Below are 16,379 nucleotides of genomic sequence, written 5' to 3' on the forward strand. Positions count from 1 at the left end.
GGGCATTTCTCCTTTTTTAACCGCGGCAATTTTCAACTGGATAACCATCAACAGAATGCAGAATACCAACCACGATAAAACTTGCAAAAAACGTCGTGCCCGTGCTGCGTGTAGCGCATGTAACCGACGCAAGGTGCGCTGCGACGTGACACAAACCGGGATCCCGTGTTCCAACTGCCAGCATGAAGCTGCTGTGTGCGAGGTACTTCCTCGCAAAAAGCATCGGTGGGTCACTTCAATGAACTATCGGCATGGACTTACTGACTGGAAGATAGCCCGCGCATATCACGAGTGAGAGCAACAGAGGGCGACCATAGTACTCTCAACTCGACGACGGCTGAAGCAGAAATTTTACCTGATGACAGTGCCTGCTCCTACATTGGTAAACTACTTTGCATTCGATTCTTCTTATTAAAAGGCTAACCTTCGTGCCTAGGCGACACGCGCGGCCCAAGACAATCCGTCTACGAGCTATGCCATCCGCGCGTCCCGCAAGAAGGGCATCAGTCACCTATTGCTCCGGGCAGTTCAACGAATACAAGTCCCGTTCGCCCGCAACATGAGCTCGACTATATCCATAACGAAGGCGGATTCGCCAAGCTCCCATCAGATGTCTACCACGAGCTACTCAGGTGCTACTTCTACCATGTACATTTCTTCTTCCCAGTCGTCCAAGCGCCACTTGTCCTCGAAGATTACAACGAAAATGAAAATCTAGACAAGAATCCCTTGTTGTTTTGGAGCATGATGCTAGCAGCCACTAATGTACGTCACGTCTTCTTCCCGTTGTCGTGATACGTGCGCACTTACTGAAGAATCTAGTAGTTCATCGATAAAGAGGTCTGCCAACGAGCAGGCTTTTCTTCTCGAAAAGCCATGAAGAAAGCAATGTACACAAGAGCGAAATGTTTCTACGATCTTGATCGTGGGACGGACAAACTGATCCTGATCCAATCCGTCCTTCTAATGAGCTTTTGGTATACGGATGCCCAGGATCACACGGGGTCATGGCACTGGGTTGGCATCGCCATTACGCTCGCGCAGGGGATTGGGATACACCGCTGTGCTGAGACACAGGCACGACATAACAGTCAATTCGTGCCTCAGGAAAGACAAAGCCTCACTCATCGTCTGTGGTGGACCTGCGTGATTCGCGATAGGTGGCTGTCTCTAGCGAAGGGCCGACCAATGCGCATCCACGACGAGGACTGCGATGTCTCCCTTCCACGTTCTGAGGATGTTCTGAATGAACTCCAAATTATTCCTCCAGAAGTTCGCCACAAACTCATTCCTGCTGACGCAGACAGTCTAGCCCCAATGTGGGTACAGCTTGTCAAGATCAGCGCTGCGCTTGGATGCATTCTACGCACTCATTATCGACTCAAGGGTCCCAAGCCGGGAACTGAGGACATTGATGAACTAACTACGTCGCTGCACAATTGCCAGCCAGATATGACGACGGTGTATGATGCCAGCGATACTATTCTGCTTCACGAGTATCACCTTCAACTCTTCTATCAGTTAGTACTATCTTCTCTTTTTGGTAAATCTTACTCTGATACCTATATACTATAGGGCGAGTGTGACCGTACTCTGCCGGCCCTATGTTCTAAACGCACCTGCATCATTCCCAATTAACTCATCAGCTGCATGGCAGAAGAAGATGCAGGGACGAGCGCGAGCAGCAGCGTCGACCACCAACAGTATATTCGAAAAGATAATTGAATTGGATGCTGTCAGACTCATCAAGCCCATGGTGTATGTATACTAACTATTGGACGCCTAACCTGAAGATGTGTAGACTAATGCACGATAGCATCACCTCCTTGATCCCGGCGATGCAGGTCCACCTCTTTGACTGCAAATCAAGCAGCCAGCTCCAAGCCAGTCTCGGCCGGAACAAGATCCAGCTGTGCATGCTGATCCTGGATAATTTGCGTGACACATATTGGAGTGCAGGCGTTATGTATCGACTTTTCGACCGTGCACAGCGCATTCTGAGTAATAACACCGGGAATAGTTCAGCGGCTAGACAAACTTGTGGACTGTCTTCCAATCCGGAATATAGCCAAATGGATCAAGAGCAAGAAGAAGTCGCTACTAGGGACGCGATGAACGGCTTTGCGGCTTTAACGCCAAATGGTTCTGGCACTGGCATGCTCGGTGATGAGTTGTTGCCGCTTGGCAGCAGCGCCAGAAGTGACTTCAGTGCTCTGGAGCAATTGCTAAGTCCTGGATTCTCGCTTTCGGATAATCAATCACAAGTATTCTTTGCAGATTATACGAGCAGTGTGATGGGGGAAGGTCTTTCACTGGGTTTGTATGATATTTGATTGATTTATGCACTTTAATACCTGCCGGTAAAGTGATATTTGTCGCACATGTTGTCAAGATGCTACAAGGATGTAGAAATATAATGGGCTTTGAGTGGTTTTAAGTGGAGATGGCCAAGAGGAAGCGCTGACGACTGCAAAGACAGTCAAGGCTCTGTGTAGTTCCGCTCTATGTACCAGAGTTTCACTGGGAAGGCGGTGCGGACCGAGCTTCAAGTCGACTAATCTTGATATGCTAGAAGATTTGACCGAAGACGGTTTTTCTCTTGCGTAACTAGCAGAATTCTCCCACAACTAGCTATTAGCCCAGCAGAGACCGCAGATAGTCTCTTCGCAATGTTATTTTGCTATGACTTTCGTCGAGAGTGCGCAATGTATACGCAGAGGCCACGAAGAAGATATTGCACGAATTTAGCTGCTGACACTTATTATGAAACAGTCAATAAATTATCTCTCAGCGCAAGTTGACATAGATCTTCGCAATGTTGACGTTTGCCGGCCGGAAAGGATGAAGACTTTCTCCCGACTCCCCTTTTTCTTCGTACGTCAGCGTGTGAAATTGTCCGATGACCGTTGCTCTAAATGGGGCCGGCGGATTCGACCACACTTTGAATACAGCACCAGAGATAGTCTCAATCTGGATGCCACGAAATCCCTGTGCCGCCGACCGTCGCATCATCTCTTCGGCTAGCTGCCTCATAAGTCCGTGACCTTCATGCGCTTTAACGGTGTTGGTGGCGTTGCGCATTAGTACCTGCTGGGGGCCGGTGGGCTTCCACGAGGCAGGATCGCGAGTGTCTCGGTCCCCAAGGGCACTGTAAACCGATCCGAACAATGGCAGTGTCTCGATCAGTGGCGTTATCTGAGCCATATCCAGCTCGTTGATGCCATCGTAGGCTAGGGCGATAGAGACGAGCGGAAAGTCCATCTGATCTGCCAACTCGCCCTCAGTAGCACTCTCGTCATCAAGATTCCAGTATAGCTTCCCCCCGTGGCCACAGACTCAGGTCGCTTGAACTGGTATTCTCTGTGGAAAATACCAAGGGAATATCCTGAGTCGATCTGGTGCTTGATTAGGTAGTGCGCGGCCCGGAACGACTTGTATGCCCGCTGAGTTATATTCTCGGGATACACGACTGGCCAGAGTGGGGATCGGAACAGATTTGTGTGGATGCAAATAGCTCGGGCCCATTCCTCATGCTCCGGTCCAAGAACACGGATTTCGTACTGCGAGGGCAGAGATGAAGCCATTTTGTTCAATTTTTGGACGTGGGATAGTCTTGTACATGGTGTTGGGAATCAGAGGGGTGGGACGCCTATTTATTAAGCCGGCTTTCGACCTTCACCTAAGCATCTACAGCGTCGTATCCACATCTATGCTTACGCGCCCCTCACTCTGCGATTATATGTTGATACAATGTTTTTTCCCCAAGTTATCCTAGCTAAAATACTCGATTTAGCTGAATCGCATTGGCGGGAAGATAGTAAATCCTTTCTTAGATCTCTATTATAAGACATCAGTTAATCATTGGGAGAGTAATGGAGAGCAACGGCGAATTCGTCAGTCTGAGATACGCGAGACAATGTGTCAGATCCACTTACCCGATGCAGTATGTAACTCGGTACGAACCACGGACCAGACTATTCTCTCCGTTGATCTCCATGTTCGACCACACTCTGAATACAGCACCAGAGAGACCCTCAATCTGGATGCCACGAAACCCTTGCCGTACTGACCGCCGCATAATCTCTTCAGCTAGCTGCCTCATAGGCCCGCGAGCTTCATGCGCCTTAATGGTGTTAGTGGCGTTGCTTATTAGTACAGAGGGCCCGTCGGCTCACGCGAGGCAGAATCGCGCGTGGATGCAAATTAGCGATGATCACGAAAATTTCATTGCCAAATCATCATTACTACATGTAAGAACCGAATTTTCCAGCATGATGTACGCCCACTAGTTGATGAAATGGTTCCGTCTTAACAGAAATGTTGCAAAAGAACGACTGTAGAGTATCGCCAGGTTCTCTCTGTTTTTGAACGCTGTTGAAACATAAGCCAATTAGCGAGTTTTGCTATTTGCGTTCGGAACGTTGCGTTTCCCTGGTGAGCCATAGTTTCGCTTTCCCAAGTCTTCTTCAGTCTCATATCGCGAGAACCTACTCATAAGCCATCCGCAGCCCGTCATCTGCACTCATACACAACATACCACCAGCCCCGCGGATTCGTCAAGGAAACGACCGGTTCTTGAGGAGATCGAAAGTGTTCCGAAGAAACCACTGACTCATCAGTTCTAATAGCGACGGTTATCCGACCTGCCCTTGCTTGAGTCATAACTAATCCGTTGATTCCGTAGGTGTCGATGTCGGTCATTTATAGTGACGAGACTAGCGACGGGGAGAATCCCACGAAAGTGGCTCAGGAGAAGATGAGTCGATCTATCTCATTCATGATGTACCACGATGAGCAAGATTCCATAACAGATGAGGGAGGGTCCAAATTGCGTGCTGAGATGAGAGAGATGAAGCGACTGCAACTAGATCAAGGCCGCAAGCTCGAGTCCCTTATGCATAGGAGAGGGTTTGCCCCTCCCCCCGGTAAACCCTACTTTTCAATATATTCGTTATTTTCTGTGCTCTATCGAAGCCAGGGCCTCCGCTTTATTCGGAGGCTATCGGTCATATGCCATTTTTGGGAATGCACGAAAACTTACATTGCGGCAATATCGGAAACCTTGCCGTCATTGCCCCGTCAGTCTTTTACCCCCCAGGGCCCACTGACCCACTTCAGAGGGGCCTAAAACTACGGGGAAATAAACGTTTAAGTATAGGACCCACGAATCCTACAAGTATCTGGACATCTCCCACTTTATTCTTCGTTTGTAACTGAAATAAACCACAGTATTTAAACATGTCTTCCACCAAAACCCCAGGGTACCCCGATTTACCCGACCAGGAGAAATCCCTCCCGGAGACAAAGCATTTGGAACAAGTTTCCAGCGCCCCCGAGATCAATTTAAGCTATGAAGAAGATGAGGAACCCGAGTTCCATGCACGTACATGGTTTGCTCTAGCTGCTATGTTCCTTCTGAACCTTGTTCAAGTCTTTGGCCTTTTGGGTCCTCCAACAGTTGTATGTATACCACGCAATTACATGAACTAGAGGCTTCCGCTAACCTTTTATGGCCTTCAGCTTTCCTTCATCAAGCAGGACCTTCATAATACCAGCAGCGGAACATGGGTACCAAATTCTTTATCACTCGTCCAGGCCGTCCTCGCTCCATTGGTTTCATCCCTATCGGACACCTTCCAAGCTCGGAAACATATACTCGTTGGCGCTTCAGTGATTTCGTTCATTGGAGCAGCTATTGCTCCTGGATCTGAGGATATATACAGGCTTATTGCTGCCCAAGTTCTTATTGGGTTCGGGTTCTCTACCGTCCCGTTGGCATATTGTGTTCCTAGTGAGATCCTGCCCAGAAAATGGAGACCGAGTATGTCCGATATCCTAAGAATGGCGAAATTGGCAGTATCAACTAACCTTAATGATCGGTAGTGGCTCAAGCGGCAATGAATGTGGCTGCGGCGATTGGTGCTTGCAGCAGTCCATTGATAATCGGGTCTCTTACCAGGGCAAACGCTCACACTGGTTGGCGTTACTTCTATGTGAGACCATCTCTCATATGATAGCTTGAATCGACGCTTACTCTATGGGCTAGTGGATCCAGATGGGACTTTGGGGAGCAACGGCGATCGGCCTTTTCATCGGTTACAGACCGCCAAAACGGCACACACAACTGGACCATCTTTCTTTTGGGGCCAAACTTCTCCGGCTCGATTTGCCCGGATTTTTCCTCCTCACTGTAGGGCTGACACTCCTTCTGACCGGATTGAACCTTGGAGGTGGCCTATATGCTTGGGCAGCTGCTCCGGTATTGGTGACCTTGATAATTGGCATCACAACACTTTTAGCCTTTGGAATATACGAGTGGAAATTTGTCACAACCGGAATTTTGCATCATGATCTCTTCCGAGGTGGCAAAAACCGAGGAAGAACATTTGGCCTTTGTATTGGCCTCATGTTCATAGAAGGCATTATTTTCTTTTCATTTGTCATATTTTATCCAGTGCTGTGAGTATTTCCGTCTTCAGGCAAGATATCGTTTATTGGGTTAACTGGAAATTCTGTTGCAGCATTTCCACTCTCTTCGAGAATGATCCATTCCTGTTAGCAGTCAGGCAATTGCCCTGGTGGATTGCAGGGACTTTCGGAACGGTGACTTTTGGCTATTTCAGCACTAAGTTCAAAACGATCCGAATGCCACTTTTTGCGGGCTTTATCCTGTTAACTGGCGGCACTATTGGCTTTACAACCATACAGCCTACCGACGGGTTGAATACTTGGTTCTTTGCGGCACTAGCGGGGTTCGGATTTGGTGCTCCTCTCATTCTAATCATCGTAGGCGTCCAGCTATCTACACCGCATCACCTGATTGCTACGGCGACTGCAGCAACAACATGCTCCAGGGCTGTGGCCGGTTCCATGTTTACTGCAATTTATTCTGCTGCTCTCGATGCACGTCTTGCCAAATACATTCCTAGCTATGTCGCCGAGGCAGCGGTGCGAGCAGGCCTCCCCAAGAGCTCGCTGGGTCCTTTTATCAAAGCAATTACTGCGGATGATAGTGACGCTCTTCAGAGTATCCGTGGGGTCAGTCCAACAATAATCAGTGCTGGAATCACAGCTTTGAAGCAGGCATATGCGGATGGACTTCGAGTCGTTTATATTATTGCGGCTCCGTTCGGCCTTCTAGCCTGTGTCGCTTGTTTCTTCCTCGGGGATCTGAAAGACGTGATGAATTACAGGGTTGATGCTCCTGTGGAAGACCTGCATGCTAAACAAGACCGTGGACGCCAAGTGTAGCGATTCGAACCTCTGGAGGAGGATATTCAGAAAGAGTTTGACTGGAAAACAATATTTTAGATAACCGACCATGGCTATCATCTAGGAAAGAAATCGTCACTTACCACCAGACCCTTTGGATAAAATCCAAAGTAATTAAATATCTATACGAAGAATTGTTGCACCGTGTAGTGGTTGCACCATTTAGTGCTCGAGCTATCCGCTTCAAATTTCCATTAAGATAGCACACTTGTGTAAATCTTTGACAGAATAATATTGAAATGGTTGTTTTGCATATTCATGGGCCGAGTAAATGCATCTCTGTCGACGCTGTTAACGGTTGCACCAGCAAAATGACGCAACAGAGGAGGCATAAAAACGATTAAGATGATTCAGCTCATGTCATGGGCGTATCGCTATCTTGGTTATTGGTTTCGAAAGCTGCGTTTCTCAGTCAAAACAGAATGGTCCCTATGATTTCCTACTTTCCCCCGAAAGTGGCGGCTCGGATGAGGCTAGACCGCCCGAGGCGGGGTAACATCGGAACTTCCCGAGAAACTCCAGTCAGGAGTAGTCTCTAGGTTGTCTCTAATTATATAAACAGAATTCCACGAAATACTGCCATTACTGGCTCACCTCTATCTTGTTCGCCCGATATAGTACTATTGTTTTCTGCCAACAGATTAAGACCAGATTTTGTTCCCTCCCAGAAATGGCAAGGTCGCCTGAAAAGATAGATGTACATGCCCACTTTCTGCCATCTGTCTATCGTGAGCAATGCCTGGCAAATGGATATAGTTCCCCTGATGGGTACCCCAACTTGCCGGTATGATCCCATATTCCTGGTTTCGCGGTACATCTAAGCTAACCACATAAGCAGGAATGGGATCTAGATGCACATCTGAAAATGGCAGATGAAATGAATATCACGAAGTCATACCTATCGATTTCATCTCCGGGAGTACATCTGGTTCGTGGTAATGATCAGCTTACCCGAGATCTCTGCCGAGACTGCAACATCGCCGGTGCGGATATCAAGAAGCGGTACCCCGAGCGGTTCGGCTTTTTTGCGTCCCTTCCATTGCCGGACGTTGGCGACAGCCTCAAGGAGTTATCTTATGTCTTTGACACATTGAATGCCGATGGCATTGTTGTCGAAACAAATTTTCACGGTTACTATCTTGGACATCGAAGTTTCGAGCCTATCTGGGCTGAACTGAATCGCCGAAGCGCCATTGTTTTCATACACCCAACGACCGGCTGCATCCTGAAAAAAGATGCCAGTTCTGGCGAAGTTTGTCACAAGATTGACCCTCTGTCGGAGTTTCCGAATCCCATTTTCGAGTTTCTTTTTGATACTACGAGAGCAGTTATCAACTTATTCTACTCAGGCATGATCGCTCGCTATCCAAACATAACTTATATCGTCTCTCATGCCGGTGCGTGCTTACCGCCGCTGATAGAAAGGTTCTCGCTCTTTGGCCGCAGGATGCCGAATGTGCCTGTTGATGAATCAGTCACATCGGCTTTCGTGAGAGAAAGACTGCGGAAACAATTTTACTTCGACATGGCCGGCGTTCCGTGGCCCGATCAATTACCCGCTCTGCTCCCTCTTATCGGCAAAGATCAGGTACTCTACGGGAGCGACTACCCCTTCACGAAGTCTGAGTCTGTTAAGAGCCTAGGAGATATGATGGAACACTTCATGCCTACTGTGTTCACGACTGAGGAGGAACGAGAGATGGCATACAAAAGGAACGCAGAAAAGCTTTTTGGTACTCAATCTAGTGGTAAATGATACTAGTACTATGTCATGCTTAGTCGAGTATCATCGAAAACGTCAGAAGCCATGAATCTAACAGACTTTGCCTTTGGAATTATCAATGTTGACCTTGCATTGAATTGCAATGTGGCCCGTGGCAAGAATTGTCTTGTATCCTAATACTACTTCTCGTTGGGAAAATTTCTCTCAGATAATAGAGCCTTTCAGCCATCTGAGTCGACATTTACTGGTCCACCCAAGCCTGCAACGAGCTATGTAGGAATGGTTATTTTAGCCCAGTGGGAACTTCGCTTCTATGTCGCCAAGTCCGGGAGAGGACTGAAAAGACCCCAGGTGCAGGCGGCGACTCACAAAACAGGTTTGTTACCCTGTATGGAGGATCGGTCGCATTCGAAAGTCAAGGAATATATATGGACGGTCATGCTGCAAGTTATCCTAAACGTTATACTGTGGAAACATCTCGCTAGTTGAACATAACCTAACGGCGTTTTAAATGTGCCTGGAAGAATATAAAAAGAGACAGACACCTGTGGCTTTCACGGCATATATATACACTTTGTTTAGATCAATTCAAAATAGCCAACTTTCCTCCTACCCCGTCTCCAGAAATTCCTTATTAACACCCAACCTGAGTATGTTCAACTCGGCTCCTCTTGTCTGCGCGTGTCATAACCCAGCATCGGTAAAGTGTCCATGGGAGTTCCTAAGCTATTGTCATGGGGTTGGACAAGGAGTCGTCCCTGTCTGTCCTGAAGGTTGTCTACAACCTCGGCATTAATACTGAGACCCGGGGAATTCGTGCTCTGATGGGCTGAGTGAGGAGGTGATTGGAAAAGCCATGCGCCATTTTGAATATCTCCTGCCAGATGTCGTTATCATGATTAAGGGCGCGCCATGTTGGGAGAAGCACGATGTTATTGGGCCGTTACATGGACAACAGTTGTCTCTTTTACCTTCCTATTACATGTCTGATCGACAAGTTAATGATTTATAACTTTTGGAACTTCCGTTGTTGTCTTGGTCCATTCCCCCACCGGAAGTGCCCTTCTACAAAATATTGTATATGCTCAACAACCACGATCATCGATGATCTCGAAAATTGTCCCATTTTTTGTTAGTCAATCTTCTCCACCAAGTTACGGCAAATGTGGCCTAACACTTAAGGGTGGACCTGGGATCTGCGGACTCGGAGACGGTTACGATTTGGCCATAGTCAAGGAACCATGGATACAGTCAATATAATGCCCCACATCCCTTACGGCGGGGACCTCCGCATTAAGGACAACACTATGGATGGACATGGAAAAAGGAAGGCATTCTTCCATGCGGCTGTCTGAGCGGGGAGAAGGGTACCCAACGGCGATGCTTAGAGTTAGGGTGGGTGGACGCCTCCGCTAATCCGAGACTAGTGTACTCCTCGAATACATCCCCACGACGGGAGACAGCGGCAAAGGATTCAGGGATTAGAAGAACTAGCAAACCTAAAGATACGAGAGCCAGTCGGCTGTAGGGAGAAGACCTCAAAATCACAGGCGACTGTTGCTACTTCTCACACTCCTGCGACTAATGAAGATCGAAAACCGAGATCACCTTCAGGTCGTCGGGTGCAAACACAACACCTCTCGTTGGTATGAGTGGTCTTGGTTAAACTTCGGCTTAGCGTAGATGGGATGGAACGGCTAATCTCCCCGGTCAATGGCGATGGAAAGATCGACAGACAGAGTTTTCAATGAGGTTTATGGAAAAAGTCGGAAAACCGGGTCTAGGTGCCTAGAACGAGGTCTGTTATACTCGTGCGTGCGCTAATCGAAACGCTAGGGCTTAGGCTAGTTAATCAATCGGATCATCACGATAATTAATAAATCAACTCCAAGGTTCGCATCAGGGAACTGGTAGTGGAGACAATTGGTACCTGAAGTCATTGTTATTGAACATCCCTACCCACATGCCGGTCCGCGGAACCAGGGTTGAAGATGAACGGGTTCGTGCCGGTGGCGCTCGAGGGACTCTCGTGCGCTCCGAGCTGGAACGCGCTGAATCCCTGTCAGGGGCACATGCTAGGTGTGGGTACCGGCCAGATACGCAAAATCAAGTAATTTTCGAGAAACCCAATTCAGAAAGTCTCGCACGATTTCTCCTCTTCGTCAATATGCTTTCGTTGTTCGGTGCCTACATCGGAAAACATGGATCAGAAAGACTTCGATCGGTGGGCAGCGGCCGGGGGAGGGGCGAGCTAACTGCTGTCCTGAATCTTCGGACCCAGCATCTGTCAGGTTGACCATTAGCGTGGCTACTTTACACGCTAATGAGCGGGTCCTTCGAAACTCATCTTACCGCGGACTGCGAACCGAACTCCACCAGGAACAATAGGTTTGAGGGGAAATTTTTTGCGGGGATGGATTAACCCGTTACGAGACAAGTCCAAACCCAGGCGAAATAGTGCCTCGGAGCCTAAATATTAATATTACAGCCTGTTTCTTGCCCTTCCTAAGCCCTCCTGCCACTTCGTCGATGTTGCATGTCCTCCATCGAAGGAAAGAGGCTGCTGATCCTAACAAGGTCAGATCGTTCTCCGTCATGGTTGACAAAGCTCCAGAGGTCTGGATGTGATGAACCATTGGCTAACCAACCCGGTGCTCAGATCGTGATCTTGGCTAGTTCTTCTTAGGACTTTATGTCGCACGCGACCTGCGCGCCATCCTCTTTCTCACCTTCTTAATCGCGGCCCTTGACACTCAACAAGGCTTGATACCTAATTATGAGCGGCCAATTGCTCGCCGGGAAACTCTCCAATGGCTTCGTCTTGCGCGCATCCGTTTATTGATGAATCGCTCTTTCCAAATACTGGAGGAGGTAGGTTTCCCCCCATACGTCGCATTGTCAGCATAGGCGTGTCTGTATGCTAACAAAAAATAGCTGTTTCAAGTCGATGGTGTGAACAGTTTGGAGAACTGTCGTGTTGCCTTCCATGTCCTATCAGCCATTGGAGGTGGAAAAATGTTATGTGTGAGCCTGCGCAACCCTGAATAAGTATTCATCGTGAGCTCACACCATCTAGGGCTCACTGATCATGTCCGAATTGCACTATGGCCCAGCATACCTGTTCTCATCCTGCTGGTCTGGCTACTACTCACCTATGCGATCTTCCCTGCGAACGTGACAGACCGCCATTATCTGACTGTCAGTCCGGTGATTGGATTCATCTTCATCACGGTATAAATTTCATGCCTCTACCCATTCGAGATTCTGTCGAGACTAAATTCGGCTCTCAGATCGCATTTATCATCCCCTCCGCGGGCCAGCCTCAAGAATGTTATAATGAAATCACTCCGAATGATATGGGGAATGACGCGAGGTGTGCTGCAGTGGGAGTCACACTATTTTTCGGGGCATGGCTAGTAATTCTAAGCTGTGAGAGACCCTTCAACATGATGGCGCTTCAACACCATGCTAAGCCGTGCTAACTATGAGTAGGCTTCTTCAGATCGGTCGCATTACATCTTTCAGTCTGCTGGGAGATCAAGCCCGGCTCGATATTCAAATACATCTCGCTCGGCACCACTTTCCTTGGATCTGCTGCTCTCGTCGCCGTCGTCCTCTCAATCAGTGGTGTCCAATACACCTTCGGCAGAATCTGCTATTTGATCCCCCACCACGACGAAGCAACTTTCTGGGGTCCTCTACTAAGCGTCTCTATTATCTCTCTGCTCCTCCAACTTCTCACAATAACGTATTGTGTCATCCTCATCCTCAGACCGTGGTTCAACTGCCAAAAGCTCCGCTGGTCGGGGTATACCCCGTCTTCCGACGAAGAACGTGTCCTCGGCGCACAGCGAACAGCGTCGAGAGTTAGGAAGATTGTGCAGATGCAGTGGCGAGCCATCCTAATTACGGTCCTGATCCTAATATACGTCTGTTTCCTAGCTGCTGTCTTTATGCAGCTGCGCCAATTCGACGATTATCCAGCGTCAGATAGACGCGTATGGTTCGAATGCCTACAATCGTCGAATGGTGATAAGAACCCATGCCTTTCACTCGCCACAACCTTAGGACCTAATGAGCCAGAACTATGGGCTGTTCTGTACATGCTGATAGTAAGTCTTGTTCTCTATCTCGAGTATTTCGGTGGCTGACCTTTCGGCGCTCAGCTGAGTGGCCTGTTGGCTATTGCTATCTTTTTTCGATCCTCAATGTGTCGAGCCTGGCTCAGCCTCTTGAAAGGAGAGAAACGGCCGCTGACCCCTATTCACCGACTGAGCGACCAGCCACGACGAACACCGGATAGCGACGAGGATGTAGAAATTGCGACCCAGACATCCTCTGGTCACTTCGACTTTGCCTTCTCACCCACTAGTGAATCGGGGAGCCTGACGAAAAACCCGACGTTTCCTTACCATATGACCTAGCTTAACTACTTTGTATATTTTGGGGTAAGGCGTACATAGCTGCGGCTGGCGATGAAAATTCGAAATTCGGGCGTTAGTGATTTATATAATTGCATATCCTCTCGTATGTTATGCAAAACATTATGCGAGCAAGATGGTTCTTCTGATCCAATTTGCTACTTCTATACTCATGCGAAATGCTATGTCCAATCATAATAATGCAATACAGGAGAGCAAACCCCTCTCCAGACCAAGCCAAACTGTTCCCCCTACCTAACAAGATCCCACTCAGCGATAAATGACCACCCCATAGAAGTCCTCCCGACAGAGGACAGGTATTCCTCGGCCGAGACTCCACGGGCATTATCGTTATTCCCAAGCTTAGTCAAAAAAGCCAGCTGCAGCTTCTGGCCCGGCGCGCCGAGCATGCGCGCATCCGGAACATCGACGTACCAGTACTCGCCGCCGCCTGCGGGGCCCGACCCCGGGACGTGCGTGAACGGCAGGCTTTCGTCCTTGCGTCCATCTACGCCATGGATCATTAGCATGTATAAGTTCGGTATGAGGCGGGTGTGGTGGGCGAGGGTCCAGTGTGGGCAGAGGAGACCGAATTGGAAGCGGATGGGACTTTGGGTGTTGGATATGGAGATCTGACGGCCTGCAGGACGGAAGGTGCGTCGGCCGATGGTTTCTTTTGCGGCTGTGCTGTAGATGAGGAGGGGCTCGACGCCGTCTGGGTTTTCGTGGTTGGAGGTAATGTATTCCTCCCAGCTAATGCTGGGACGCCCATCATCGCGGAAGAAATGGTCTTTGTTCGAGGGGAAATGTCGCTGTCCGAATTCGTCGTTCGTTATGTAGAACATAGCTGGCTCGAATCGTTTCGTGAATGGCTTGCCTTTGCCCGAAATGGCGCCGGCGCCCCAGCAAGAGTCCAGCAGCTTCCATTTACCCCCGTCGATCTTGACGGCGTTCCAGGCGTGGTTGCCCTCGAACGGCGGAAGCGAAGAACCCGGTGCAAGGGCGGTATGGCCGAACCCCTTTCCGTGTCCGGAGACGACTATGGCTTCTAGCCCTGCATTGGTAGCTAGTGTAGCGAACAGCCCTGCATAGCCTTCGCAAACTGCCAGCCCCTTGGCCAGAGTCTCGGCCGGTGTTTGGCGTTTTACGCAGTTGTTAAAAAAGGAATCCACGTCGTACGCAATGTTGTGGTGTAGCCAGGTAAATATCGCTCTGGCCTTGTCGGTCAAGGATGGGAATGGCGCAGTCAGTTCGTTTGCTAGCCACGCCAGATCCTGCGTCGGAAGAGATTGGCGCGGGTACTGAGCTGCATGTTCATCTGGGCCTGTGAAGTCCCGGCACAATAGACATTCCGTCTCTGAGGACGCGGCAGCAACTGGCGGGCTTGCTGTGGATGATGGAATTGAACCGTGAGACCGTGGCTTTGTTCCTTGGATCTTGGAAAGATCTGGGCGCGTAGAATGAGGTATAGGTGGTGGCGCTCCATTTGAAGGCGTGCTGTTCGGTCTCGGTGGCGGCCTCGGATTGTTGAACCCAGACTGACGGATATCCTTGATACTGGCTTGAGACGGTGGAGGAAGTCTTCGGGCCGGTAAACTAGGTCTTGCGTCATCCGTTCCTCCGTTTGCTCTTTGCATTTCCCCTGCAGGTGAAGGACGTGGCGGCAGTCGAGGCGCGGGGGCTTCTTCGCTCTGTGGGGGGTCTTGAGACGGGCGAGAGGGAAGACGGGGACGAGCCGGAGAAGACTCTCTGGCTTCTGCTTGTTTGCTGGAAGGCAAGCTCAATTTTGAGCTTAGACTGCTGCTGAGGCTACTGAGACTAGACTTGCTCTTGGGCTTCGCTGGAGGGGGCATGATAAAGCCATTGTTGTCCTGTGTCTTTTCCCGCTTGGGAGGCAGTGGCGGCAACGCAGACTCTCCCCATGCCGGAGCCTTGACTCGACTTCCACCAGCAGTCGAGTTAACAGAAGTTGTTGATGCCCCGCGCCCGACTGTCGATACCGTTGATAAGGATGTATCAGAAGTTATCGACTCGAACGACGGTCTCCGGTGTTGGTCCGTAGGACGGCGCACGGGCAGCGCGGGACGAGACGATGGACGAGCAGGAGCTGGAGGGGGTTCAGTCCCAGATTTGCGTGTCGGCAAGGGCGGCGGGGGCTTCTTAGGCTTCAGGTCCGGCGTCGGGGAATTCGCGGATCTCGTGATCGAGGGCGGCGGCAGGAGTGGCCATGGTGCCTGTGCGGCAGCAGGTTGATTTCCGACAGATGGCTGATCTAGCACCGAGCCGGCCACGTTGTATGCGGGCGGGTTGTTGGCCGATCTGCTTCGCTCGGTGGTGGCAGGCCGGAAGATCGGTGCTCCAGGGCCGGGCGCAGGATGGGCCTGCTGTGCCTGTTTCAGGGCGGCGATGCGGTCCTGGATGGAGCCCAGCTGCGGCTCCTCCGTTGCCATACTGACTGGCTGGCTGACAGACACCGAGATGACTCTCGAGAAGAAGACCGATGGAAGAAAGAGAGAGCCGGTGACCCTGCTCGCCGCAATCAGCAAACAAGCTGGGGCTTGGCGAGGCGCGGGGCGAAACTCAGCCGCGTGAAGGGGCCCAAGTGGTTGATCGGCCAGCCAGTCACCACCGACAGCACACGAACACCAGGATTATTTTTGAACGAAGAACATAAAGAATGCTTGGAACCAATGCCAGGGAAGGATGGATAGGCAGCAGGACCGAGAGAGTATGATTTCCGTTCCCCCCGACAGGGCTGAACCACGGATCGGCGTCAGGCACATCTACGACAATAGTGGTATTTCCAGTTGATTGATTGATTGCTCTCTCCGTCGAACTCCAGAACGCCTGGGACGACAGAAGAGACACAGGGTACATACGGCCGCAGATGGATGGACGGGAAAGAAATAGGGTACACAGGGAAGAGAAAGGGGAAAAAGCCTCGGATTCCAACAGGCCCGGGG

General features: G+C 49.9%; 7 protein-coding genes across 7 annotated transcripts; 5 read left to right on the forward strand and 2 right to left on the reverse strand.

Moving 5' to 3' along the window:
- Nucleotides 1-55: 55 nt before the first annotated feature.
- Nucleotides 56-2,333, forward strand: N7510_007894 (Zn(II)2Cys6 transcription factor; the record flags this gene model as incomplete). The annotated part of the gene is made up of 6 exons (XM_056979819.1): nt 56-225; nt 276-382; nt 437-765; nt 826-1,520; nt 1,576-1,758; nt 1,817-2,333. 6 exons carry the CDS (start codon nt 56-58, stop codon nt 2,331-2,333), a joined length of 2,001 nt encoding a protein of 666 aa, XP_056832862.1.
- Nucleotides 2,334-2,787: 454 nt separating this feature from the next.
- Nucleotides 2,788-3,584, reverse strand: N7510_007895 (uncharacterized protein; the record flags this gene model as incomplete). Its single annotated transcript, XM_056979820.1, has 2 exons — nt 2,788-3,335; nt 3,374-3,584. The coding sequence occupies 2 exons, from the start codon at nt 3,582-3,584 to the stop codon at nt 2,788-2,790; spliced, it is 759 nt and encodes a 252-aa protein (XP_056832863.1).
- Nucleotides 3,585-5,238: 1,654 nt separating this feature from the next.
- On the forward strand, nt 5,239-7,251 carry N7510_007896 (trichothecene efflux pump; the record flags this gene model as incomplete). The annotated part of the gene is made up of 5 exons (XM_056979821.1): nt 5,239-5,460; nt 5,521-5,821; nt 5,884-5,993; nt 6,047-6,459; nt 6,522-7,251. 5 exons carry the CDS (start codon nt 5,239-5,241, stop codon nt 7,249-7,251), a joined length of 1,776 nt encoding a protein of 591 aa, XP_056832864.1.
- Nucleotides 7,252-7,942: 691 nt separating this feature from the next.
- Nucleotides 7,943-9,028, forward strand: N7510_007897 (amidohydrolase family protein; the record flags this gene model as incomplete). Its single annotated transcript, XM_056979822.1, has 2 exons — nt 7,943-8,056; nt 8,111-9,028. The coding sequence occupies 2 exons, from the start codon at nt 7,943-7,945 to the stop codon at nt 9,026-9,028; spliced, it is 1,032 nt and encodes a 343-aa protein (XP_056832865.1).
- A 1,930-nt stretch (nt 9,029-10,958) lies between these two features.
- On the forward strand, nt 10,959-11,291 carry N7510_007898 (uncharacterized protein; the record flags this gene model as incomplete). Its single annotated transcript, XM_056979823.1, has 1 exon — nt 10,959-11,291. The coding sequence occupies one exon, from the start codon at nt 10,959-10,961 to the stop codon at nt 11,289-11,291; it is 333 nt and encodes a 110-aa protein (XP_056832866.1).
- A 233-nt stretch (nt 11,292-11,524) lies between these two features.
- Nucleotides 11,525-13,419, forward strand: N7510_007899 (uncharacterized protein; the record flags this gene model as incomplete). The annotated part of the gene is made up of 7 exons (XM_056979824.1): nt 11,525-11,611; nt 11,672-11,866; nt 11,930-12,017; nt 12,072-12,226; nt 12,286-12,424; nt 12,488-13,107; nt 13,162-13,419. 7 exons carry the CDS (start codon nt 11,525-11,527, stop codon nt 13,417-13,419), a joined length of 1,542 nt encoding a protein of 513 aa, XP_056832867.1.
- Nucleotides 13,420-13,667: 248 nt separating this feature from the next.
- On the reverse strand, nt 13,668-15,866 carry N7510_007900 (uncharacterized protein; the record flags this gene model as incomplete). Its single annotated transcript, XM_056979825.1, has 1 exon — nt 13,668-15,866. One exon carries the CDS (start codon nt 15,864-15,866, stop codon nt 13,668-13,670), a length of 2,199 nt encoding a protein of 732 aa, XP_056832868.1.
- Nucleotides 15,867-16,379: the final 513 nt, after the last annotated feature.

The sequence above is a fragment of the Penicillium lagena genome (assembly GCF_028827675.1).
Source record: "Penicillium lagena strain IBT 129212 chromosome Unknown utg000005l_segment0_segment0, whole genome shotgun sequence".
NCBI lineage: Eukaryota > Fungi > Ascomycota > Eurotiomycetes > Eurotiales > Aspergillaceae > Penicillium > Penicillium lagena.